The sequence below is a fragment of the Malaya genurostris genome, chromosome 2, assembly GCF_030247185.1.
Source record: "Malaya genurostris strain Urasoe2022 chromosome 2, Malgen_1.1, whole genome shotgun sequence".
NCBI lineage: Eukaryota > Metazoa > Arthropoda > Insecta > Diptera > Culicidae > Malaya > Malaya genurostris.
The window spans coordinates 56,502,907-56,529,071 of record NC_080571.1 but is presented as its reverse complement, the minus strand read 5'-3'; the positions used below and the strand labels follow the sequence as shown (position 1 = coordinate 56,529,071).

Sequence of the window (26,165 nt, the reverse complement as noted above, 5' to 3'; positions counted from 1 at the left end):
CCAAGATTTGGTCTGATTTGGCAAGCTGTCATTATAGCGTAGAAGGTGCTAGTGAAGAACATCAATTTCACCTGTTCGTAACTTCGTCCCATTGAGAAATATTAGGCAGTTTTCAAACGAAAGGTGAAGAAAATTGAGAAGGTGACTCGGGATGCGACAGATATAAAAAAGATGATAGAATAAAATCGTCGCTCCGATTGTCCAACAGCTCAAAATTTCATCAAAAACAAATCGGAATAATTTTCAAGATCGAGATTTGTTGATCGTAGAGCTGTGGAAGAGGCTTGTGAAGCTTTTAACAATGAAGCAGCTAGAATAGACTAAATTCTATCGAAACAGAGCTTATAATGGTTGACGAAGAACGAGAAATTAAAAATAGTTTTTGGAACAGATGATGCTGTCGGATGATATGAGGATCTTTACGGGTTTCTTGAAAATTAATGACATATAAAAACGATGTTACCTACGAGGAAGAAACATGAATTTTCATTGGTTATAAATTGAAGAATGCAGTTTTGAACAGGCGCTTGAATCACGAGTTGTACAAAGTTCGCAAATATGCAGACATTGTCATATTGATAAAACGCCGCAGGGTGGGTTAGACACGAAACACGAATGCCGAAAAAGAAGATGATTTATTGTTTTACAATGAAGAAGAATGCTTCTATCGTGGAAGAACAAAGAGTCTAGAGAATGGTGGCTCGAGAATGAGATTTCTCGATCAGCAAGATGTAATAAGTTTTCAACAGAATTAATTAGTAGTGAAAAAAATGACATTTCTTACGAGTATTTAAGACCAATCTAAAAATTTGTTATCTTGAAGCGTTTTATTTCACCTAAGACCAATTTACTGGACGTCATTCCGTTGAATGGGAAATTTGGGACAATTCCCTAACTAACAAAATACATCAATTATCAAAATGAGTCAAATAGCCGAAAATGAATTCACCAAAATTCGACATAAGGCTGAAAACTTAATAAAAATAATAATATTATAACAGATCGGCTGAAAAGTTCGTATCGTTTCTATGAGAGGGCGCCACTAGAATCAAATCCATACCATTTTCAGTTAGTACCAACCTTCAAAAGAAACGTGTATAAATTTGACAGCTGTCTGATTATTAGTTTGTGAGATATTATATTTTGAGTGAAGCTACTTTTGTTATTGTGAAAAAAATGGAAAAAAAAGGAATTTCGTGTGTTGATGAAACACTACTTTTTGATGAAAAAAAGTGCCGCCGATACCAAAAAATGGCTTGATGAGTGTTATCCAGACTCTGCACCGGGCGAAGCAACAATTCGTAAGTGGTTTGCAAAATTTCGTACTGGTCATATGAGCACCGAAGACGATGAACGCAGTGGACGTCCAAAAGAGGCTGTTACCGATGAAAACGTGAAAAAAATCCACAAAATGATTTTCAATGACCTTAAAGTGAAGTTGATCGAGATAGCTGACACCCTAAAGATATCAAAGGAACGTGTTGGACATATTATTCACGAATATTTGGATATGAGAAGGCTTTGTGCAAAATGGGTGCCGCGTGAGCTCACAATCGCTCAAAAACAACAACGAATTGATGATTCTGAGCAGTGTTTGGAGCTGTTATATCGAAATAAAACCGATTTTTTTCGTCGATATATAACAATGGACGAAACATGGCTCCATCACTTCACTCCGGAGTCCAATCGACAGTCAGCTGAGTGGACTGCACGCGATGAACCGAACCCAAAGCGTGGAAAGACTCAACAATCGGCCGGTAAGGTTATGGCGTCTGTATTTTGGGATTCGCATGGTATAATTTTCATCGACTACCTTGAAAAGGGAAAAACCATCAACAGTGACTATTATATAGCGTTATTAGAGCGTTTGAAGGACGAAATTTCAAAAAAACGGCCTCAGAAGAAAAAAGTTTTGTTTCATCAAGACAATGCACTGTGTCACAAGTCGATGAAAACCATGCTGAAATTGAACGAATTGGGCTTCGAATTGCTCCCTCATCCACCGTATTCTCCAGATTTGGCCCCCAGTGACTTTTTCCTGTTCTCAGACCTCAAAAGAATGCTCGCTGGTAAAAAATTTAGAAGCAATGAAGAGGTAATCGCTGAAACTGCGGCTTATTTGGAGGCAAAGGACAAATCGTACTACAAAAATGGTATCGAAAAGTTGGAAGATCGCTATAATCGCTGTATCGCCTCTGATGGCAATTATGTTGAATAATAAAAACGAATTTTGGCAAAAAAATGTGTGTTTCTATTAAACGATACGAACTTTTCAGCCGAACTATTATTTATGAATAATATTATATTTTTAATTCTCTAAATTAGCTGATAAGACATTTCAATCAATAGTATCCAATTACGATTACTAAACAAAATTGGTTTTTTATTAGGGCTAGAAGAAGCTTACAAAATGCTATTTTACTGCCACTTTAGTGCTTATTGATTGTTTTCATTCATTGATTGAAACCTTTACCGAGTTACTAAATGGTCTTCCGGCTAAATGGCCTTCCAGCTAAACGACCTTCCTACTGAACCGTTTTCCGACAAAAAGGGTCTTCCGGCTAAATGGACCTTCCGACAAAAAGGGGCTTTTGGAAAAAGGGCACTTCACCAAAAAGAGCTTTCCGGAAAAAAGGCCTTTTGGCAGGAAGAGCCTTTTGACAAAAAAGGCCTTCCAGTTAAAATGGCTTTTCGGTAAAAAGGGCCTTGCGTAAAAAGGGGTCTTTAAAAAAAAGGGCCTTCCGTCAAATAGGCTCTTCCGTTAAAAGTAGTACCCAGCTAATGGTCTTTCGGCAAAAAAAGCCTTCCAACAAAATGGTTTTGCGGCTAAATGGCCTTCCCGCTTAATGTCCTTCCTACTGACAAAAAAGGGTTTTCCGGTTAAATGGGCCTTCCGACAAAAAGGGTTTTTTGGAAAAAGGGGACTTCAATGAAAAGGGTCTTCCGGCAAAAAGGCCTTTTGGCAGAAAGGGCCTTTTGGTAAAAATGCCTTCCAGCAAAAAGGGCCTTTCGGCAAAAAGGGCCTTGTGGTAAAAAGGGGCCGTTCAGCAGAAATAGCCTTCCACCAAAAAGGCTCTTTCGGTAAAAATAGCACCCGGCTAATGGTCTTTCGGCAAAAAATCCTTCCGACAAAATGGTTTTGCGGCTAAATGGCCTTCCGGAGAAACGGACTTCGGGCGAAAAGTGCTTTCCGGCAAAAAGGCCTTCTGGTGAAAAGGGCTTTTCGGCTAAATGAGCCTTCCGGTAAAGAGGTACTTCCGGTAAAAATAGGCTTCCGGCAGAAAAGCCCACCAGACAAAAGACTTACCCGACTAAAGAGGCTTTCCAGATAGAGGGACTATTCGACTAAATGGGCTGTCCGGATTAAGGGGCTTTTCAACAAAATGGCCTTGATTAAAAAAGGGTAATAAGGACCTTCCTGCAAAAAACGACTTTACCACAAAAAGGGCCTTTCAGTAAAAAGGGCTTTTCGGCATGAAGAATCTTTCGGTAAAAAAAGATTTTTTCCGACAAAATGTCCTACAGAAAAATGACTTCGGCAAGTAAAGATAGTAACGGCAAAAAAGGCGGAGGATAAAAAACCCCTTCCAACATTTAATGGGCTTTCGAAAAAAGGCCTTCTAGCAAAAAAAGCTTTTTGGCAAGAAGAATATTATTACAAAACAGTTTTCCGGCAAAAAGGGCTGACTGACTTTTCGGCGAAAAGGTCCTTCTAATAAAAGGGCCTTCCAGTAAAAAAGGCTCTCTGTTGAAAAAGGACTTCTGATAAAAATGACCTTCCGACCTAAAGGGACTTTCGGCTAAAAGGGTCTTCCAGCTAAAGGTGCTTTCCGACTTAACAGATCTCCCAACTCAAGTGCCTTCTGGTTAAATGTCTTCCGGCACAATGGAGTCTTCCGACAAAAAGTCTTCCGAAAAAGGGCCTTTCGACAAAAAATCCCTTCCGGCATGAAAATAGATAGTGCAGAAAGACCCTCCGATGAAAAACCGCTTCCGGCAAAAACTGGCTTTCAGCAAAAAGAGCCTTCCGGCAAAAAGGCCCTTCTACAAAGAATACCTTCCTACTAAATAGCCTTCCGGCTGATTGACCTTCCGACAAAAAGGTCCCTCCGGTAAAAGGGTCTTTCGGTATAAAGGGCCTATCGATAAAAAGATCCTTCCGTTGAAAAAGGACTTTCGACTAGAACGGCCTTCTAGCTAAAGGCGCCTTCCGGTTAAAAAGACTTTCCGGCTAAAGAGGCCTTCCGGCAAAAGGGGCTTTCCGGCAAAAGAAACTCCCCGCCTCTAGGGTTTTCAAGTTAAATGCCTTTCGGCAGAATTGAATTGAAAAATAAGAAAAATATTCACGAAGTAGCTGGCAGCGAAGTGCAAGGTCGTTAAATCATTTATAAAAACTATGGAAACATTTTACTCCTTAACTTATAGATCATATAAGTTACTCTTCTGTATTCGAATTAAGATCCAAAACGGACAAGCTTTTGACAAATTCCAAACTTGACAAGTTGACAACGAACTGAGAAATAAAAAAGCATGAACACGGAAAGGGTGAAATTCATGAATCTGGTTAACATTTTATTACTTTTAACATCGGTTGGATTGAAGAAGAGCGACGCACTTCTTCTGTTTTAACGTTGAACATAACGCTCGAAGGCGCATTACTGGGATTTGCGTCGACCGCAGAGTAGTGGAAGAGTCCCGCGTGAGAAGAATTGATTTAAATTCGTCCAAGTTAATTGACCGATCGGTGTCATTTCACCGAAATCAATTCGCCTATAGCAATTTTGCAGAATGAATTAATATTTTTTAACGTTATTCGTTAATTATATTCGTGCTGCGAAGAAAAAAAAACTTGCCAGAAAGTACAGGTTTCTGAATTTTAGATTCATCGATAGACTTTCCATCGAAGTAGTAGTCAATCAAAGCAAGCTTATTTGAAAATTTTTCTCTTGTCTGCTTGATTGACATATTCATTCTAATTACTTTTATTTCATTTAGTGTGCAGTTCCCAATAACTTTCCATCTGTAGCAGATTTAGAACTGATACACAGATGAGGGTGGCAAATAGTACAACGAAATACCAGAATTTGCGTCTGTTACTCTTTCGTAAAATTATTGGCGAAATAGTAAAGTTATTTATTTTCGTTTGAAACGATTTTCATCTCTAGAGACCACTTATTGAGTTAACTTAATCACTTGATAGAATATAACTAACGAAACCCATTTTACCGGAAGTTTGAATGATTCTCAAATTATTTCACAACCTAGGACTGAACTTGATCCGGGACCTGTTTGAAGAACTAGAAATCGTAGAGAAAAACTAATCTATTTACTACTTTAAATGGCTTGAAAATCATACAAAAATGAGGTGATCAATGAACAAATGAAACAATGACAGTGCATAGGAGGAATAATATTTTTCTTTTGTTTGTGGTATGAATTTTCGAATGTTAGATCGCTTGGGCTAGTTTATCTCCGTCCTCTCACGGGGAAGTGATAGTAAAATTTTGGGTCCATCCAGCGGATTGATTCGAATCATTGTGGAAGTGATGCGTATTGTGATCATTTGCCTGTGTGTCAAAGTGTGTACTTTTTGTACTGTTCGATTTATACAGCTGAATAGTTTATGGAACTAATGTTGAACCCAATTTGTTTTTCAGAGTGTGTAGAGTCTCGATTTTTAAAGTTTTATTAGTTGAATTTGACATATCATTTTCTAATGAAACTGTCTTTTCTTCACTTTTCTCTACTCTGATCAAAGCAAGTTTCAAACTGAGATTAATGATGTAAGTCTGTATTATATCTAACAGAGATAAGAGAGACACGCATTGTAAAAATATCGTCGTCCGTACACGGCATCGTTCGACACTGAACCGGACCGGGATGACTTGAGTGGGTCTCAATTCTGACGATTTCCAGTGCACCTTGATTCGTTATAACTTTTCAACTGATTACTTTGTTGATCGATCACTAAGACAACCATCACCATCTCCATCACTACTGCGACAGAAATAAAAAAAACAAAGGTGACTGGATCGAAAACTTGGGAAACTAACAGTAATAATCGGTGATGTTAACGGTGCTCAGAATGGTCCTTCAACAACAAACCGAAAACAATTGGGCCCACTGTGAATTGACAGGAGTCGTTTATTCGGAGCATTAGACAAATAAAAGCAGTTGAAAATGTTCCACCGCCATTGACTGTCACCTTCTAAGCCCCCTTCTGCGACCATAGAAAGTTAATGGACAAATATTGGAGACCAGTTTCCCCCCTCCATGCTTTCGGTGAAATGTGAGTTCAAGCGCGCCGAAAAAATAAAACGAAAGTTAATTGCGAAAGTTTTCACTTGCCGAAAGGAACAGATGAAACAAAAATAAAACTGCCTGGCCCATAATAACCTCATTGCTGCTAGCTTTTAAACTGAATCAAACAAGTCGCAGCAGGAAGTATGTGTGGCACTTCGGGCACAAATTGTGTAGTCCAAAAAAAAAAGTATAATTCACATTACTTTGAAGTATAAGCTGGAGGCTTAAATGCAGTTTATATGAAATATGGGTTGGCTTTGCTGGTTGTCGTTTGAACTAATTATGTTCAATTTGAATGAAAACTTATTTCGGCAATCGATGTAATTTTCCCTTCGTATTAATGTTCAAAAATTGCCTGAAATTGCCCAGTATTTTCAATGAAAGAATACTATCCAACGGCCTAATCGTCGTTTTTTTACTGTATCATTCGTAAATAGTCGCATTCAGAACAAACGAAGCGAAAAGAGGAAGCATTTTCGTCTCTCATTTCAACAAAAGAGAGTATCAATGCCAACGTCACTTACGTTTGCATACGACTAAACGATACTAAAATACCTTTTTCGTGAAAATTCAATCGAGTTTCAATTCTCATTCCCTCTTCAATTTATGCAAATTCTGAAACGTGAAAGTCTAAAATATGTTAAATCTAAGTTATTACCCTCTAGAACTTCTTTGAGAAAGAACACCAGCAATAACAGGTAAAAATCAGTGTGAATTTTGTTTGTACCATTATTAATTCTCGAAGCTTCGGTAGAATATCGATACTGTACAGTATACGAATGTCATTGAAAACACGAAAATGACTGAAAGGGTAAAGGATAAGAAAGAACACAATTTTTCCAACTAATATTCCTCTCTGCTCCAGATTCTGTAGACTAGAATTGTGGGCTCTGGATTCTGAACACTAGACTCTTGACTCAGAGTTCTGAGTTCAAGACCATGGATTCGAGCTGTAGACTCTAGACCATGTACTCTGGACTCAGGATACTAAACTGAGCACCGTGGACTCTGAAGTTAGGATTCTGGAATCAGGACTTCGGGCTCAGGATGCTAAACTCAGGATTCTGGACTCCGGGCTAAGGTTTCCGGACTCTGATTTCAGAAGATCAGGAATATGGACTTTGGACTCAGGACTCTATTCTCTAGTTACTATACTTTGAATTAGGGACTCTGAACTCCGGATTATGAAGACCAGAAATCCGGGCTCTGGACTGACTGACTGAAAACCTTGGTTTCTAAATCCTAGGTTCTAAATCAGAGCTTAGTACTCTGTGCTTGACATAGAGTCTAGACTGTATGCTCTGAAGATTTCACGGTAATCTTCACAGTTAAAATTGGGGCTCTTGACTCTAGACTGTAACACAAACTGTCGACTCCAAGTTCTGCAGACTAAACAGATTTCTGGCCACTGGCTTCAAATGTCTGTATTGTGAGCTGTAGACTGTAAACTAAAAACTCTGGATTCACAAATCTGAGCTTTGGCATCAGAACTTTTTATTTTGTCGTGAATATTTACTCGATTCCCTTTACTACGGGGAGCCTTTTCAAGATTTACCCTCTGAGAGAATGATAAGTTTTTGATTGTGAATGCCATATGATCATTAATTTATGATAACAAGAATTCAGTGCAGCATTGAATCAACTTGAATTAAATTCAAAGAATAGCAATTGCGTCATCCTAAAGCAAAGTCTTGGCATTACATTCCTTCCGTGGAATTTGGCCTTTTTGTTTCAACAGACGTCGCAGCCGATTCTTAGCGTACAGAATCATTGCATGGCTAGTACTATGGATCCAACTGACACTAAGAATCCTTCCAGGTCGGAGCTCGAACATACGACAGCTGACTTGTAAGACCAGCGTCCTGTGCATTGAACCGTCAACCCGGGATCTAATTGCGTCATCCTGCTACTGGTCATTTGCATCGAAGCAACGAAAAGTGGACAACGATGGGGAACATTATACAAAATCAGTCTTTCCAATGGCTCCAAATGTTATCTAAAGAACTATTACGATTACTTCTTTGCAAATCGGAGGGTAAAATCATTAGTTCAGTGCAAATCTAGAATAATTTTATTAGTTTTTTGCGCTTTTTGCAGTGCGAAATTCGCACCAAATGAGTGCGAATAAAGCCAGCATTTGACTGTTTCGTGTTCGAGAAAAATGCTCCGAACAGTTTTTAATATCGTAGAGAAAACGAATTGTCGAACAGTGGGGCTCCACAGGGCACATAATTTTCCACTTGAAATTTTTGACGGATTCTTGAAACAAATCTAAATATTGATATCTATATTTCTATTCTACTTCTTATCACACATTAAAACTAGATTTACTTTATAAATTAATTGAACACAAGTTTATCAAATGGTCCTCCATTAAGACTCAAAAGTCAGTTTCAGCATCAATTAGTTCGTACTGCAGGGCGTGACATTTCGAGACATAACCTACATTTCCAGCGAGCAGAATTATATCTCACGAAAGGTTTCGTTCGAACATTCTTTCCTTTTGCGTTCATTAGGTTATCTTAAAATTTGATACCCTGCTGTATTCATTGATCATTTTTGTGTGCAACTTCGTAGTTCGGCTTAGCTCCGAAGGGAATTTAGCCACGCGGTTTATGAATATTGGATTTTGGATTGGTCACTTCTTCGTAACTTGGTACCAAAACTAATTTTAAATCACAATTTGGAAATTGTAGCGGATAGTTTAAACTACACAGCGGTGAGTTGTAATGAATACTTGTTTCTCTTCTCGTGTAGTAGTTTTACAGTGTTTACATTTGTGGCATTTCAAAAGATTTGTTTGGCTTTGATCGACCAGAACTTGCTGGATTAGCTCTTTGAATTCTATTGAGTTGTTTTACATCTCCCAATTTTACAGTGAAAAAAATATGCTGAGGCCAGTAGGTCACGTAAAACCACGTGTCACGCTCTGCGTATTACATTTCTCTCCATGCTCTCTCGCATATGTGCAAAATGGCTCTCGATGGGCCGGGTGTCCAGAAAAGTTTCGATATTTTCGGTTACAAGTTTGCATAAAATGTGTCGGCATCCAATAAAGCTACCGCTTGTTTGGCAGCCTTGCTGTGTCGATTTTATTTCACTCTCATGTTTCGCTACGTTACCAGGAAACTGGAGCAGAAAAAACGGCGCCGTCATAGAAATTGACTTACCTTCACAAAAAAAACATTCACTTCATTTTTATCGCGACAACATATATGTTTTTATGCACTAATCGCATCTAAATCAAATTATCTAGACATTGTCAGGATAGATTTTTGATCCATGCTTTTTAAGGCGAGATATTCAACGAACAAGTTGAAAGACGGCGTTTTCAGCTATGCAATTCTTCCTTCAGAAAAAAGACTTTCCCGACCGCTAAAGTCAATGAATCATTCTGAAATTTTCACAGGATAATCTAAACTAATTTTCTAAGAGATTGTCAGTTGGGTTCTTTTGGTATTCGTCACCGTTTCTGAGAAAATCGGATTTGAAGCGTGAAGATAGCCCTCTAGAGCACCCTAAAACACACTGGCCTCAGCCCTTAAGGATCAAGAGTAAACCAAGTTAAATTGTGTTGGTAATTTTTGTATTACGTACATTTTATTTGGTACGTATTAGTGATGGGCGAGCGCTCACGAGCCGTTCATTTGAACCGACTCGTAGCAATGAGCGAACGAACCACGGCTCTTCAAAATTGAACCGCGGCTCTCAAGCAGAGTTGCCATTTTAAAATCTGCGTTTCAACTTGGAAAATCTGTGTGCCTGTGTACGCCCAAATTTGTTTGCGTTGTGGTTAAACGATGATGTTTTCTAATGAAGCTGTCAAAAATACATAGGAACATTTATTCAGCAGTGAATTTTATAAGAATTCTGTCGTAATAGGAGAAGAAAAATAGATTTTTTTTCCAAATTTTATTTATTTCAATATCCCGCTTCCTCGCACACGGACACCTCCAGTTGTGAAACACAATTTTAGATAGCACATACCGCTCATGCATTTCCGTGGCTCTCACACTCACTCTCTCGAACCGTTTCTCCACATTGACGTTTATTGAAAAAGAGCCAATGAGCCGTTCAATTGAACCTATAGAAGGTACGTAAATCTTTATATCCCAATAATTTCTGTAAGAGGAAAACCATATAGAAATGAGTTTGTTGCTAATCAAATGTGTAAGTGGATTTTTTCGAGCAGTTTCAAGAAAAGCGGAAGAGTTTTAGACTAAGATTGCCGCTATTTTTGAATTGCAATTTTAAGCAGAATGATCCGATTGGTTTATTTTTCAACCACATGGAAGATTTATTGAGTAAAATCAGGGAAAGAAGCGCCGGAATTGGTTTTTACGCACACATTGTTGGCATTACTCATACGCTTGCAAATAGTCTTGCTTCTTAACATATTTAAACAATCGTACGTGGGTAGCAGTGAGATCGATATAGCCCTGAAAATAACACAAGGTTGTATCCATGGTTCCAGATCTACGGAAATATCCGTCGGTTTTAAGCGGCCCTCTGTCACGACGCCATCTTGATGAGATCAAAATCGGAACTTCAAAATCAGCTGATTGCAACGTAAACAAGCAAACAGTAATACATTTGTTTTATGCGTTTACCTTGTTTAGTGCACGAGAATTAGTGAACTTTGGGTCGACTCTCTCACAATAACTTGTCGGTTTACCTAAAATACAGCAGACAGTGTTTTGGGACATGAAGTGGAGATAATTTTCACAATTTGAGAGTCGCGATGAGTATCAAAACATCGCAGTGTTTGGGGCTCGAAACGCGAGGGGCTCAACGTAATCGTTATACTTTCAAATGGCTGGTGCTCACATACCGGTGTCAGATGGGTGGTTTTAAGTGTTGGAGAAATTTGACGAGAAATTTTCTCCGAAAATCTACTTTATTGACTATCATGTTTTAGCTCGAATCTGGGCTCTAGATGATTTTTGTTTAACTCGTTTTGGTTCAGATTGTGTAAAACATCCGATTTGATAGTTCCCTAAGAATAATTTCACTAAAACTGTCTATATAGAACTTAAGTTACAGTTCCTTGTGAAACAATTTCCAGACAACGTAAATTGTCATTTCTATGTCATGCTTCGGAATTATATAGGAAAGTGTTTAATTACTGAGATACTCATTTTTCTCATCATTTTGAAATAATTTCTGACTTGCTTCCTAAGTGCTAAGCTTTATAACTTCTACAGAATTGACATTTTGACAATCTGGCATCACTGGAGCATCACTCGATTTTTTTCACATTTGGGGTCTTGTAAGGACTGGGTTCAGGTGACTGATTTCTGGATATATAAAGAATTTCAAAACCTAGGATAGGGCCTGACCGACGACACGACCTGCCACTCGTCTATTAAAACTGTATCGTAAATTTAACTACCCCTCAGTAACTGGAAATGTCAAATCGAAAACGCTAGTGAATTTTTTTAAACTGGCAGCACAAGTTGATATATTTATTGATTTTGAATAACAGTCACCATAACCTTGGTTACTGCATATCGATGGCAAGATGAATGTAAACAAAATAAATTTCAGATCGGTTATTATATTACCGAACATTTTAATGGATTTACCTGCCTCGAGCGTAATGTAAAAATTGAAGAGTATGAGTTATGTCTTTTATAAAGCCAAGTTCAAAATTCAAGTCTTAGGGACATTGGGATGCATAACTCACTGCTGACTTGAAACCGTTGTGTGATAACAGCTCAGCGCAAACCTACGAGGAAGACATGGAAACGACCGACAACGAGCTGAGCGAGGCTAGTGCACTGCGGTACCTGCATAACGTACGGTAAAATGATTTCTGGAATTCCACTAGTAATCCTCGAGAAGTGGCCAACAAGGTGAAATACTGTTTCCACTGCTGCGCAATCAATCGACACAAAACAATTTTGACACCGAATCCTACTGCCCAGAAAAGCTAGCATTTGAAGTGTACGGATGAATCGCTGGAAGCAGATCATTGTCCTCGTTCGTTGGTTTCATCCATAGTTTCGATTAAATTCCGAAAATCGAGTTCATTTAAATGCATTTCTGCTTAATTTGGACAAAGTTTAACACTAATAGAACTATTCCACCACTTTCAAAACATGTTTATTTGTTCTGGGGTTCCTTGGTAACTAGTCCATAGCAACTTAAACAGTGTTGCTCGAGAAGATTATTTTTATCATTTACAAGAGGTCGCTAGATTTGTGGTAACTGGCGGTGAATCGTTAGCGAACAGTTTTAATGCTGATTTTTCTTCGGAGTGCCTGGTCGACGACACGACCTGCCACTCGCTTTTAAAACTGTATCGTAAATTTAACTACCCCTCAGTAACTCGTAATGTCAAAATGAGATTTTGGTAAATATGTTTGGAACTGGCAACCCAGGTTGATAAACTGTTGATTCTAGAATAACAATATCCTTGGTTACGTTTGTTGTTCAATTGAAAAAAACTAAATAGAACAAAACAAATCAATAAGTATTTCACCATGGTTCTATTGTATGTCGCAAAGGAAGAAGACGAAATTGCAATTATAAATGTATTATGGGTTTAATTTAAATGGTTAGCTTATATTCCATCTAACGATTTTTGTAAAAACGGCTGCAAAATCGTTTGCTTATGCGCCTATGCTTAGAAATCCAAGTTTGTGGACAGCCGTCAAGATAGAAAAAGGATCAAAAGGAGAGGAAATATAATGCCGTTTTTTGTTTTTAGCGCTGCACCGGTGTAGTGTAGCTGTGACTATGTTCGCTCCAATTTGGGTGTAATCAAAGCATCTTTTTCTTCCCTACATTCGAAATTGATACTATCGAATATAATTACCAATTCGACAAAATATCAATAAAAACTCATACAGGGAAGATATGACGAAAAATTAAAACGATTAAGACGACTTAGATTAACTTCACCCAGATTCTTAGTGAAGAAGTATTTTTGATATGACTGAATTAAAAATTTTGCGAGTCATACTTAAGATAATCCACCCGTATTCAAACACTCGGTACTTGTACAAACAGAACATCCCTGAGCGAGATGTAAAGTAAAATACAACAACTATTTTTAGTTTTTCATTGAAAAAAAAAAGAAAAGACATTTTACTGCGGTCGGTCGTGTCATAGTAGAATCGATATTTATTCTATGAACAGATAACAATTTGAGTGAGTAACCGGCCGTATTCTTGGGCTGTTTTATACACGCTCTCTTAATTTCTTATCAGGAAACAATTAATTAATTGATAGTGAAGTTCGCAGTCGAAGTTTATGTAGAGCTCCACAGCGAAATCTGGTATATACACAGCTAGATTTCGTATATTTTCTGGAGATTCATATTTGAAAGCTTACTCGATTAAAAAGCTTGAAGGCTCTTCCAAAACACCACCATCTGGTCAAACTGAAATTATAAATCGGTTATAAGAAAAATTTTAAACAATCTTCAAAACTTCCCAGAAGCAATCTTGCGATATTCGAATTCAGACGAACTTTCTCAATTTATTTGTTTATTTTTATTTCTAGGGTGCCTTGGTAACTATGTTGTAGCAACTAGAACAGTGTTGCTTAAGAATTTAATTTTTATCATTAACAAGGGGTCGCTATATTTGCGGTAACTGGCGGTAATTCGCTCACGAACACATTTTATTCCGATTTTCCTTCGGAGTGCCTGGTCGTGTCGTCGGCCTGACTGTGAGAACAAGTTTTGAACCAGCCCATGATTGGTCTATTTGTTTCATTAGCGACTTTAACCTTTTTACCATTATTAAAATGGACGTAATGTTTGAACATACAGTTACTGCAGGGTAGAGTTGAAGTGTGGGACAACTGTTTGTTAGGCAAAGCTGTTATTTGTTTTAATATATAAATAATGTAAAAATAAAGTACTAAGCATTATTTTGCGACCAGACTTTTTTAACTTTTTCAGAGCTGGAGTTTCACAGATTGACAAACGATCCCGTGGTTTTATTTGAACGGATTCAGTTAAATGTAAAAAGTGACCAAGACTGATAAAACTGTTCTGGCAGCATTGGTCGGAAGGGATTTGTAATTTCTCGGTTGATTTTTCAGAAGGCCGTAAGAGCAAGTGACAGCAGAGATGCCAGACCTGCAGATTTGTCAGTGCCTCTTTTGACGAGTTTTGAATAGCCGAACTACCGAATATTTCCATTCTACTGATATATCAGCACAAATGAACATTTGTTGACAGCAGTACCTCAAGGTACCGCAGTGATAAAACGTGAATTTTACCGATAAAATCACCTATCGAGATTTGAACAGCTGAGGTCGGTAATCCAATTTAAGTGTGTAAAGACATACTTGCTAACTGCAGATTTTTTTTCGGATATACAGGCTTTTGCAACCCTGTCTGAAGATTTTTGAAATTTTTACCTGGCATCTCTGTGACAGTTTCTCTTTGATTACTTTCTCTTCTAAAAATTACCAAGGGGTTTCCACGTTTATCACTCAACTCTTTGCATAAAATGATATCCGAAACTTTCGACTTTCAAACAGAATTGTGAAACACATCACAATAATCGAAAGAGAAAGTAAACATAGAGAAACTGTCACTTGCTCTTACGGCCTTCTGAAAAATCAACCGAGATTTATAACAGAAATATGCTGAAATATGAAAATGCATTTTTTCTTGGAAAAAGAGTTGTCTGGTTCTTTTCTAGGGCAAAACCAACGCCTTTGGTGGGGATTAGATGGAATCACAACTCCAGTGTTGGATGAAAATCAATACTCTGAAATAATTTGCTGGAGAGTATCATTATGCGAAATTTCCCGAATCGCATTGCGCTGTGGCATGTTAAAAAAAAACAAAAGAATCGTTTTGATACCGAATATGTAATTTTTTGTACACCAGAATAATCAACAGCTAGAAAACTATCTGTTTCATTCGAAAGACGTCTAACACTTCTTCATCTAAACAGAAACCAATTTTGTCCATCGACGTTTCTTCCAGTTAATCCGTCCTCTTCAGGGTAACACTCGAACAAGTATTCTCTTCTCTAATCGGTACCAACCGTTCAGCGTGTTATGTGTTTGTGAAATTTTTCGGTTTATGACTGAACACTAGCATAGACAGACAGCTGGGCTTTGCAACAGTGTTATCGCCGACGGAATCGCTCAACAAACAAACTTTTGTACAATGGAACCGAAGGGAAAAGAAACGGAAACACAAAACATGAAACCTTCAAAAACCAACGGTTGAAAATCTATATTACAAAAGAATCGTATATCTGGTATACCTTGACAGGTTGGAGCAAAATCACGATAGTCACACACCGTGTACACCGAGTAATTGAGATAAACGTGTAAACGTTCTTAGTATGATTACAATTATTATTATTATTATTATTATTATTATTCACATATGGTTACAGAAGGGCCCACCGGTTGGCCCCGCATTTGGGTCCACGGTTCCGGCGGTACTTTCACTCCGACAGAGAAAAAAAAGTTATCACGCAGACAAATCAGGAAATAAAGTGAGAAGAAAATAAAACCAATAAATGGCTTCGGAGATTGATCAAGTAGATGTAGTAGATGCTAAAGTCAGATTACAGAAACAAAGTGGAAAACAGAGTGGGCTTCGTTGGATGCGATAGTATATAGTAGTAAGTATGTAGGTATGTATTGATAATGGTTTGATTAATTTGGACAACAACTTGACATCGATCTGTTGTACGCCATTAATTTGGAAAAAAGGCATTGTTGGAAATCGCAACATAAGAGAAAATGAAAAACAAAGAAAACGTCTAAAGATAAAACATGGTGAACATGGTGAAAACCAAAAACGAATGCAGCTGAATTGGCCGATTATCAAACGGAACAGTGACAGATGAAGAGAATGAGCGAATGATCGGTACTAGAGTTTGAAGTTAGAACTGGTTAGAGGTAAAATTATTGTGTTAGTTTGGAATAAAAAAAGGGAAGTGGTTTGAAGTAACTGTTTTCGTTTCAAAAGGTAAAAAAGAAAACTTGTTAGAACCGGAAGAAACTGTTAGATAAGAGTCAAGGAAACAAAACTCCGAACGTACGTGTATGTGTGTTGTTAGTTTGGAGCATTAGTAAACGAAAGAGTAAAACAAAAAATTACAGGAGAAAACAGTCCGCGTTCTCGTGATCGAGACACAATGGACATCGGTGGATGTTGAGAACCTTCGCTGGAAAATGGATGAAGATCAACAGAAGAAAAGAAACGAAGAAGGGTGACCGAGTGTGTTTGTTTATTCTTTTTTTTGTGGTTGTTAAATTGGATTTAATTTCGATTGTCAATCAATTCGGATGGTGCGCACATTAGTGAATAAGCGCCTATCGTTTTTTTGTTTTGTTTTGGGTAGTGTCAGTGAGCTCACAGCATGCTACGCACGGCCTTGATACGTGGCACCGTGGCATGCTGCGAGCGATGGTGACTGAGGTTCAACCCTCGTTTTGCACCGGTTGGATTTGCTTACTGTTATTATTACTTTTTTTTAGTTTTTTGTTTCTGTTTTTCTTGTGATGCACACTCTTTCACACGCATGGTGTATTGTGAAATTTGGTTATTACGCCGAGAGGTGGGGGAAATGGAGAGACGGAATGAGACGAACATAAACTAAAAAACAAAACGATTGTTGTTCGTTGTTGAAAGGGAATGAAAAGAAAGAGAATGAGGGAACATGAGCAAAGTGTGAACAGATAGGCGGAAGTAGACGCGAACGGAGGCAGTCTTCGAGGTTTTGTTCATCTGACGCGGAATAAACATACGGACACAGTTAATGTATGCGTGGCAGACACATTGTACAGTCGAACCGGGTTCTTCCAACTGAGAACAATAGCATTGGTAGTAGCAGATGTAGATGTTCTTGTTGTAGCTGTTTATTGTTTTTTTGATTTGATTTTTGCTCTTATCACGCAAACTCACCATTTTGTAATCGTCGATTTTCGAGATCGATCTTAGGAACATGTTGACGAGCACTTGTGTAGCCTTATCATCTAGTATATTGTTCACAGTATTGGTAAGTGTGTGTGGGCATCACATACACAACAGCAATTATGGAGGAAGGAGATAATGTTTGTAATCATAAAATAACGTATACAAATAGAGAACGGATTAGATGTGTTGGTAATAATAAGTTGGCATTTGCTAGAAAAATTTGGAATAATTGCAGTAAAAATGAACAGAAAATTTTTATATAAATATATATTTTCTAAAACGTAAAAGAAGCTAATGACACTATGCGCTAAAATCATGACACTGGCGGGGATTTCTATTCCGTCGCTTGCTTCGATTCGCTTCGTCGTAGTTGATGAGTTGATGAATGAAATCAATGTTATTGGTGAAAATTTCTAGTTTTTTGTTTGTTTGTTATCGCACTACACTAAACCAACAAACCAACTTTCGGATCGGATTTTCATTCGTTCTGTTTTGTGATATCGTTTACTAGTTTTTCGCTTTGTGGTGACAGCAGTCAGCTGTCACGCCAGTCGAGAGGTAATGCAACTAATAGAATATACACAGTCTGTAAAAATGCAATCTGACAATGAGTAATAAACAATGTTTACTGAGGTTTGTTGTTTTTTTTGTTTCGGGTGTAATTCCTACGCTGGGTCGTTAGAAGAGCATTTGTGAAGGAGTATCGTTGTTTTTTTTTTAAATCAAATAATCTAATTTAGGATCAGAGATCAAAGTTGAGACAGCCAAAACAAATATCAAAAGTTTTATTTTACAAACACGTACGAAAAATATGTAGAGCTATAAGATGAGAAAACTAAACGAAAATGATGAGTCAATAACCACTTCTCTACTGTTAACATTCAGTGAACCAAAGTTGTTTCATTGTTATGGAGTTTCAAAATCATACGGAAATTTGTTTGCGTGTGCGTGTGTGTACGTGAAATCATGTTATGCAGTACTACAAGTTATTGATCATAACGGATTAAGGCAACCATTGCCGAATATCTGGATATGTAAAGGAAAATATTTCGACAGTTCACATTTACATTCAAAGCAGCGCATACTTGGATGATGTGAATAGAAAACAAAAACAAAACAACTGTCATTGTTCGGTAGTAATTTGGTTGTTTGCTTCGTTGTTGTTCTCTCGTTGATTCTCAATCTAAACTACAGAGCCGATTGTGTTTATGTGTGTTTTGTGTATTCGCTTGAATGAGATGGTAAAATGTTTGCAATTTCATAGGTAACTTGATCAAGCGTACACTTGAATGGGTTATCGGAATAAGAAAAAGTTTTAGAATGGTGACATTTACGATAAAAAGTGAAAGAAACTAAATCTAAGTACATTCAATGATGATGTTGAAGAAACAAAACTTAAATTGTGTGTAAGAAGTAGTAGTAGTAGAAGAAGAATACGAAAGAACTCGAAAGGATTCGAAATCAGAAATGAAAGACGATCGCTGTCATCGGATCAACATTACGACAAACACATTCACAGTAAAAAAGATTTTATCTCGAGAAAAAGTGATGAAGTTTCTGGGATAATTCATAAAAACAAACTACCTACAAAACAAGCGGCATAACTTTGTGAACTAAATAGCACTGAAATAGATTGGCACTGAGAAAAATATATGAATCTAGCTGTGCAGTTTTGAACGCGCTTCGCGTATCTCAAGGAGTAGCCAACGATTAGTTCACTGAATGTTGGTGGCAGAAAAGTGGAAAATAGTTTTTACTTTCAAGAGAAGTGATTATTGGCAATGACTGGTCATTCCTGAAAGAAACAAGAAAATAAAAACAAGAAAAACAATCGAGAAATGATGATATGATTGGCTGAGAATCTTTAGCGTTGTCTAGAGAAGTATAACGAAACGAAACAATTTACAGGTTTAGATCTACTGAGGACAGGATCAATCAACTAGAAATGTATAAACAAAGGGTGAATGTCGATGAGACAGTTCAGTAGAAGCTAATCGTTGACTCTATGTTAATTTTATGGGTTTATTTTTTTTCTCTCGGACTCCTTCGATTAAATATTCCCGACATTGATTCGTACAGTTTGACGTTGACGTTTTGCACGCTTTTTGCCATCGAGCCAACCTGATCGCGGGAGACAACCGTCACCGGTGTACTGCTGTTTCATATATTTTTGCCAGACGGCTCTTGCATACAATTCAAACGACTCCTACGACTGACGGGTGGGAAAACGGGTTTTTGAAGGTGGGATGAGACCAACTAAATCTAGAAAAACCTAAACCGGTCTCAGCAGTTGACCTAGTACATATGAAGCTATTGTTTCACTCTGTGCTTTTTTTATCTGGTTGATTCGGAAGGGAGGATTCTCTCTTGCGCCTTCTCTCTCTCATATTTTTTAGTGTGTTTGGTTCTAAATGTTGCTTGCGTGCGTATTCAGTTCAACTTACCATAGTCACGTCATCGATTTTTGAAATACTTCTTACAAAAATATTGACGCGAACAACGGCGGGGCCATCTTCGGTAATAGTTTTTGTTTATTGTTTTTTTTTTGTGTTTTGATATTCGTCAGTAACGAGTCGGTTGCGGTTAGACGGTGTCAGGGTGCAATTTGTTTTTTGTTTTGTACATATTGGTTGATGGGAAGCGCGTATGCCGACAGATTGGGGCATTCACAACGGAACAACGGTGACGTACACGAGAGTCAAAGTAGTGTACGAGGTTGTGATCGTGCAGTTTTACACATGTGAGTTTGTTTTGATTTTTTTTTCGGTAAGGGCAAAAGAAGGCGGAGAAAGAAAAAGAGAGAAAAGAATATTCAGTCAATTGCGCTGTGTTGTGTTTCTGCTTTTGGTTTCCTACAAAAACATCGTGAGATTAGAAAGCTTATAAAAGTACATAAGTTGATGGTCGAATCGTAGGATAATTTATACTCGTGAGGACTCCTAGTCCCATAATTATTAATTATTAGGTTATTTCGTAAAAAAATTGTTTAAAGTTGTTGAATATTATTCGTAGAAGTTCTAGTTGTTTTGGTAAGAATGATTGAGTAACTCACCAAATGATTTCTTCATAAACAAATAATAAACCAAAGATTCAAACCTATTTTTCTTTTAATGTGCTTTTAATCTGTGTTCAATATCATTTTCTTCGGAAACGGTTAACGTGGCAGTTTAGTTTGAATCGTTCAATTGAAAAGAGTGAAAAAAAGAGTGAGAAGAAAGCATGCAACCAATCACGCTTCTAAAACGTATTTAGAAATAATTCAGATTACTGTAGAATGATTTTTGAGCAGTTTAACAGTATTGACATAAAATGACGAGGAAATTTGATATTAACTCATGAAAACTGAACATCAATAATTGTTATACGGAAAATAAAATTGTTCTGGATCATAAAGGCAAATTAGGGTCAAATCGTCACCGTAACTGATCACCTTCGTCTGCATTGTTTGCAGGGCAAAGGATAAGGAAGTCATGAGTTGTTAACGCTTCACCTACTTTACAGAAAGACGACTACTCGTCAGACTCTGCATGTGTCAAGAAGTGTGCTTATATAAACAACAAACAAAAAAAGATAGTGAGAAATACAGCACGAATTTTTTCATCTCGTTTAACGTACAGAATTTAATTTGAATTTGTCTGTTTTTAGTGAATGTAAAATGAATGTTGAGAATTGATTGCCAGCAGTTCGAACGATCACGTGAAGTTTGGCTTCCCTTTATTCAAATTTTTATCAAAGTCAGAGCTTCTGGGGAGCTTTAGTTGATTTGAAAACAAGTACAAGTGAAGGTCTGTCTTACAATTTTACAAAATTTTCTAAATTTTACAAAATATTCTAAAATTTGCAAAATTTTCTAAACAAAACAAAATTCTCCATATGTAACCCAAAATTTCTAAATGCAAAATTTTCGTCGATATACAAAATTTTCTACATTTTAAATTTGTTTTGAATTTTTCAAAATTTCCTATTTTTACAACATTGTCTAAATTTTTAAAATTAATTTTCTAAATATTACAAACTGCAAAATTTTACAAATACCATTTGAAAACGTTTCAAATTTAACCAATTTATTAAATTTTGTAAAATCTTGTACAATTTTGAAGAATTTTGTAGAATTTTGTAGAATTTTGTAGAATTTTGTAGAATTTTGTAGAATTTTGTAGAAGTTTGTAGAAGTTTGTAGAATTTTGTAGAATTTTGTAGAATTTTGTAGAATTTTGAAGAATTTTGTAGAATTTTGCACAATTTTGTAAAATTTTGAATATATTGTTAAATTATGTAAATTCAGAATATTTTGTAAAATTTTGGAAATCCTTATAATTTTGTAACTTTAAAAAATTTTTTTGAGTTTGAAAATTTTTGTAATATATAGAAAACTTTGTAAAATTTAGAAATATTAGAATTTTAAATTTTTTTTTTAAATTAGGACGAATTTTACGATGTTTTGAAATATTTAGAAAATTTTGTAGAGTTTAGGAAATTTTGTATAATGTCGAAAATTTTGCAAATATTTGAAAAATTCTGTAAAATTTTGCGAAGTTTAGAAAATGAGAAACAAATTTTTTTTTTGAAATTTTGTAACATATGAAAATTTTTAAAAGGTTCAAAAATTTGGAAAATTTTGTTAAATTATGAATTTTAACAATTTATGAATAAGTGAAATTTAGAAGAGTGTAGAGTTTATAGAATTTTGTAAATTTTATGACATTTTGTGATACATGTGAAATTTGAAAATTGTGTAACGCTAACGAAAATAATTATGTTTTGTAAAATTTATAGAATCCTTGACATTTTGTTAATCTTTTAAAATTTCGTAGAATTTAGAAAATGTAAAATTTAATAAAAATTGTGAAATTCAAAAAACTTGATAGAACTTTTTGTAGAATTTTGTAAATTCTTTTATATATTGTAACACGAAAGAAATTTTGTTGCATATATTGAAATACTTGTAAAATTTTTGAAATTTTGTGAAACTTTATAAGTTCTGTTATTTTTTTTTAAATTGTACGTATAAAATGTTGCAAAATTTCTAAAAATTGTGATATATATATATATATATATATATATATATATATATATATATATATATATATATATATATATATATATATATATATATATATATATATATATATATATATATATATATATATATATATACAGGGTGATTTTTTAAGAGCTTGAGAACTTTTTTAAACAATAAAACGCATAAAATTTGCAAAATCTCATCGGTTCTTTATTTTAAACGTTAGATTGGTACATGACATTTACTTTTTGAAGATAATTTCATTTAAATGTTGACCGCGGTTGCGTCTTAGGTGGTCCATTCGGAAAGTCCAATTTTGGGCAACTTTTTCGAGCATTTCGGCCGGAATAGCCCGAATTTCTTCGGAAATGTTGTCTTCCAAAGCTGGAATAGTTACTGGCTTATTTCTGTAGACTTTAGACTTGACGTAGCCCCACAAAAAATAGTCTAAAGGCGTCAAATCGCATGATCTTGGTGGCCAACTTACCGGTCCATTTCTTGAGATGAATTGTTCTCCGAAGTTTTCCCTCAAAATGGCCATAGAATCGCGAGCTGTGTGGCATGTAGCGCCATCTTGTTGAAACCACATGTCAACCAAGTTCAGTTCTTCCATTTTTGGCAACAAAAAGTTTGTTAGCATCGAACGATAGCGATCGCCATTCACTGTAACGTTGCGTCCAACAGCATCTTTGAAAAAATACGGTCCAATGATTCCACCAGCGTACAAACCACACCAAACAGTGCATTTTTCGGGATGCATGGGCAGTTCTTGAACGGCTTCTGGTTACTCTTCACTCCAAATGCGGCAATTTTGCTTATTTACGTAGCCATTCAACCAGAAATGAGCCTCATCGCTGAACAAAATTTGTCGATAAAAAAGCGGATTTTCTGCCAACTTTTCTAGGGCCCATTCACTGATTTGCAAGCGTTGCTCGTTAGTAAGTCTATTCATGATGAAATGTCAGAGCATACTGAGCAAATAATAATGCATGAAAATCATAACCTCAAAAAATCTGAGCAAATACTAATGCATGAATATCCTAACCTCAAAAAAATCACCTTTTATATACATATATATATATACTCTATTTTTGAAATTTTTCAAAGTTAATATCATATGTTCATTTTTTAAACAAATAAAGTTTCGTAAAATTCAGAAAATTTTGTGACATTTTAAAAATTTTGTGTATTGTAAATTATATTTGTTAATATTAATGTAAATATTAATTAATTAATTAATATTAATATTGTAAAATAAATTGTTAAATTTTTTATGAATTTAGAATATTTTGTTAAATTTTGAAAATCTTGATAATTTTGTAACATTTAAAAATTTTGTGAGTTTGGAAATTTTAGTAATATATAGAAAATTTTGTAAAATTCAAAAATATTAGAATTTAAAAAAAAAAAAAAAAAAAAAAAATCAGTCTGTTTATATCTGTGCCACAGTAAACTCGCTGAAGCTTCACAAAGGTTTTTGATACCAAAACTTGAGTGCATATAGGACGTTCTGGTGAAAATTGTTAATAACCGCGGCAGTCCAAAGTACCGAGTGCTAAGTGACATTGGAGCGAGCATCGTCCACTCCGTAGAAAGGAGAAACCAACATCTTGGTTTTACTTTCACTCAGCTGAAGTAAACAAGACAGCTAGTCGAAACAGTCGAAACGAACAAGAACGCAGCCTTAACAGAGACGGCAAGCCGATTGGCTTTGCAGGCTTGTATGCAACATTGCATGCACTAAGCTTTTGCGCTCATGGCTAGTCGCAATTGAAAGTTCCGACAAAACTGATCTCTCTGTCGTACAGAGGGCCAACTGTTCTATTCTTGTTGGAGGCGACTGTGTAAAACTTGCGTGCGACAAGAGGTGCGCGTGTTTACGTGAACAAAGTACCAAGAGGCGTCATAGAATCCACTATCGGTGGAGCAGAGAGATATTTAATCAAATTGAACCTGTCAGAACCTTTGAACGTATTGGGCAGGATTCACAGAACAGGTAAAAACGTTCCTATTTCGATTGGACCTTCTAACGCTTGGTCGAAATAGTAGCAGGAAAAAGCGTAGTCGTCATCCGCTCCGGCGGAGCCGCGCATTTGACCACTTGTACCTTTAACCCTTGGGTGGATCAATAAAGAATAAGGTGAAAGGGTAGACGTTACTTGCCTAGGCAAGAACGCATACGAACCACACTCTAAATACTCGGCAAACGAAAGCTGCAGTTCTGAGCGAACAATTCAACGAGAAATCTGTTAGGCTTGCTGGCAACATGGAGTCAGCAAGCACCTCCTTTGAGAGGAACGTACCGCCGGATAATCCACCCGGAAACAGCCAAACAAATGCAAACGAAAGAACGATCCCCGAATGGATGGATCGTTCGGGGATGCATGGTCAGCGAATCATATTACAGTTACGTGCTGCTGGGGAGAAACCTCTCCCGAAGAACCCATTTACTATCGGTAAATCCATAGAGACAATCTGCGGAGGAAACATCGAATCAGCTCATACCGAAGAGCGAGGAACTAAATACGTTTTGAAAACAAGAAGTGCCGAGCAAGCTAAAAAACTGATCCGCATGAACAAACTGATTGACGGAACCGACGTAATAGTTGAATCTCATCCAACTCTAAACAAAACCCGCTGCGTGCTGAGCTGCCGGGAGGCTATGGACTTACCCACCGAAGAAATCAAGCAAGAACTGGAGCATCTTGGAGTTTTGGAAGTTCGAAGAATCACAAGAAGAAAGGAAAACGACCGCGTAAACACACCAACGCTGGTCCTTACGTTTCAGGGAACCACATTCCCCAAATATATAAAGATTGGCCCACTCCGAGTAGAAACACGAGAATTCATACCGAACCCAATGCTCTGCTTTAACTGTTGCAGCTACGGTCATACGAAAGTCAAATGTCCCAACAATGCAGTTTGCCAAAACTGCTCAGGAGATCACAAACTGGAAAAGGATGCCTGCAAAGAAGCCCCATACTGTAAAAACTGTAAAGGTGGCCACTCTCCAACTAGCAGAAAGTGCCCACAATATGTAAAGGAGGAAAAAGTAATAAAAATCAAAACTGAGAAGGGAATATCATTCAGTGAAGCTAGGAAAGAGTACTCCAAGCAGCATGGAGAACACTCGTATGCAGCAATTTGCGGTGCTCAGAACAGATTAGAAAACATGAGGAAGGATGACGAGATCAAGCTTCTGAAAGAAGAAATCCAAAAACTGAAGAATGCAGAAAGAGACATCGAAAAGGACATCGTGATAAAAAACCTTCGGGAAGAAATCGAACAGATGCGAACCATCTTGGCTGACTTCAACATGATGAAGGTTGAATTGGAAAAGCTGAAGAAAAGCAAAAACATCGAGTATCCTGAAATTTCTGAAGATGAGCATGATCAGGCGATGTCCGAAGGAAGCGACTACACGGAAGAAAACGAAAAAGAAAGATCTAGTGCGACAACAAAACGAAAAATAGATGCAACCGACAGCGAAACTGACCCACGAGGTAGTGCCGACGAGAAATCTGCCGAAATAAACTCCAAAACAGCAAAGGACCGCCCTCCTGCTAGGAAGGGAAGAGGTCGACCACGAAAACACTAAAAAAACTAGAACCCGAAGCTTTCGACGAAGGCAACGGAACCGATACCGGAAACCGAAGCGCACCTAACGATTCTAATACATCCATGGAAAACCAACACTATTACAGCGAACTACATAATGCAAACGTACAAGCTAACTCTCTACGAGAACCTAATAACACGATAATCAATTCAAACTGGTCGGGGCAGAGCGAAGAGAAAGTAGCCTCCCCACTCCTTTCAGAAGGAGAGAACGATCCGATGGACGGGAACGAGGACGCTATACCCAAACCTGTGTTCCGACGGCTTCACGGACGTTCTGCCAACAATATCGACGACTTCACTAAAAACCTAACC

General features: G+C 36.9%; 1 protein-coding gene across 6 annotated transcripts in view; it reads right to left on the bottom strand.

Annotated features, from left to right (window-relative positions):
* Window positions 1–26,165, bottom strand: part of LOC131430361 (glutamate-gated chloride channel) — a 249,491-nt gene that overhangs the window by 65,184 nt on the left and 158,142 nt on the right. For 2 of the 6 annotated variants that reach the window (XM_058595273.1, XM_058595276.1), the window contains exon 6: window positions 19,654–19,721. The exons of 2 other annotated variants lie outside the window; for them this stretch is intronic. In XM_058595273.1, the coding sequence (XP_058451256.1) occupies window positions 19,654–19,721 (68 nt within the window). Of the gene's footprint in view, window positions 1–17,197; window positions 17,269–19,653; window positions 19,722–26,165 lie in introns of all 6 variants that reach the window. 2 more of the 6 variants (XM_058595272.1, XM_058595274.1) reach the window with 1 other exon arrangement.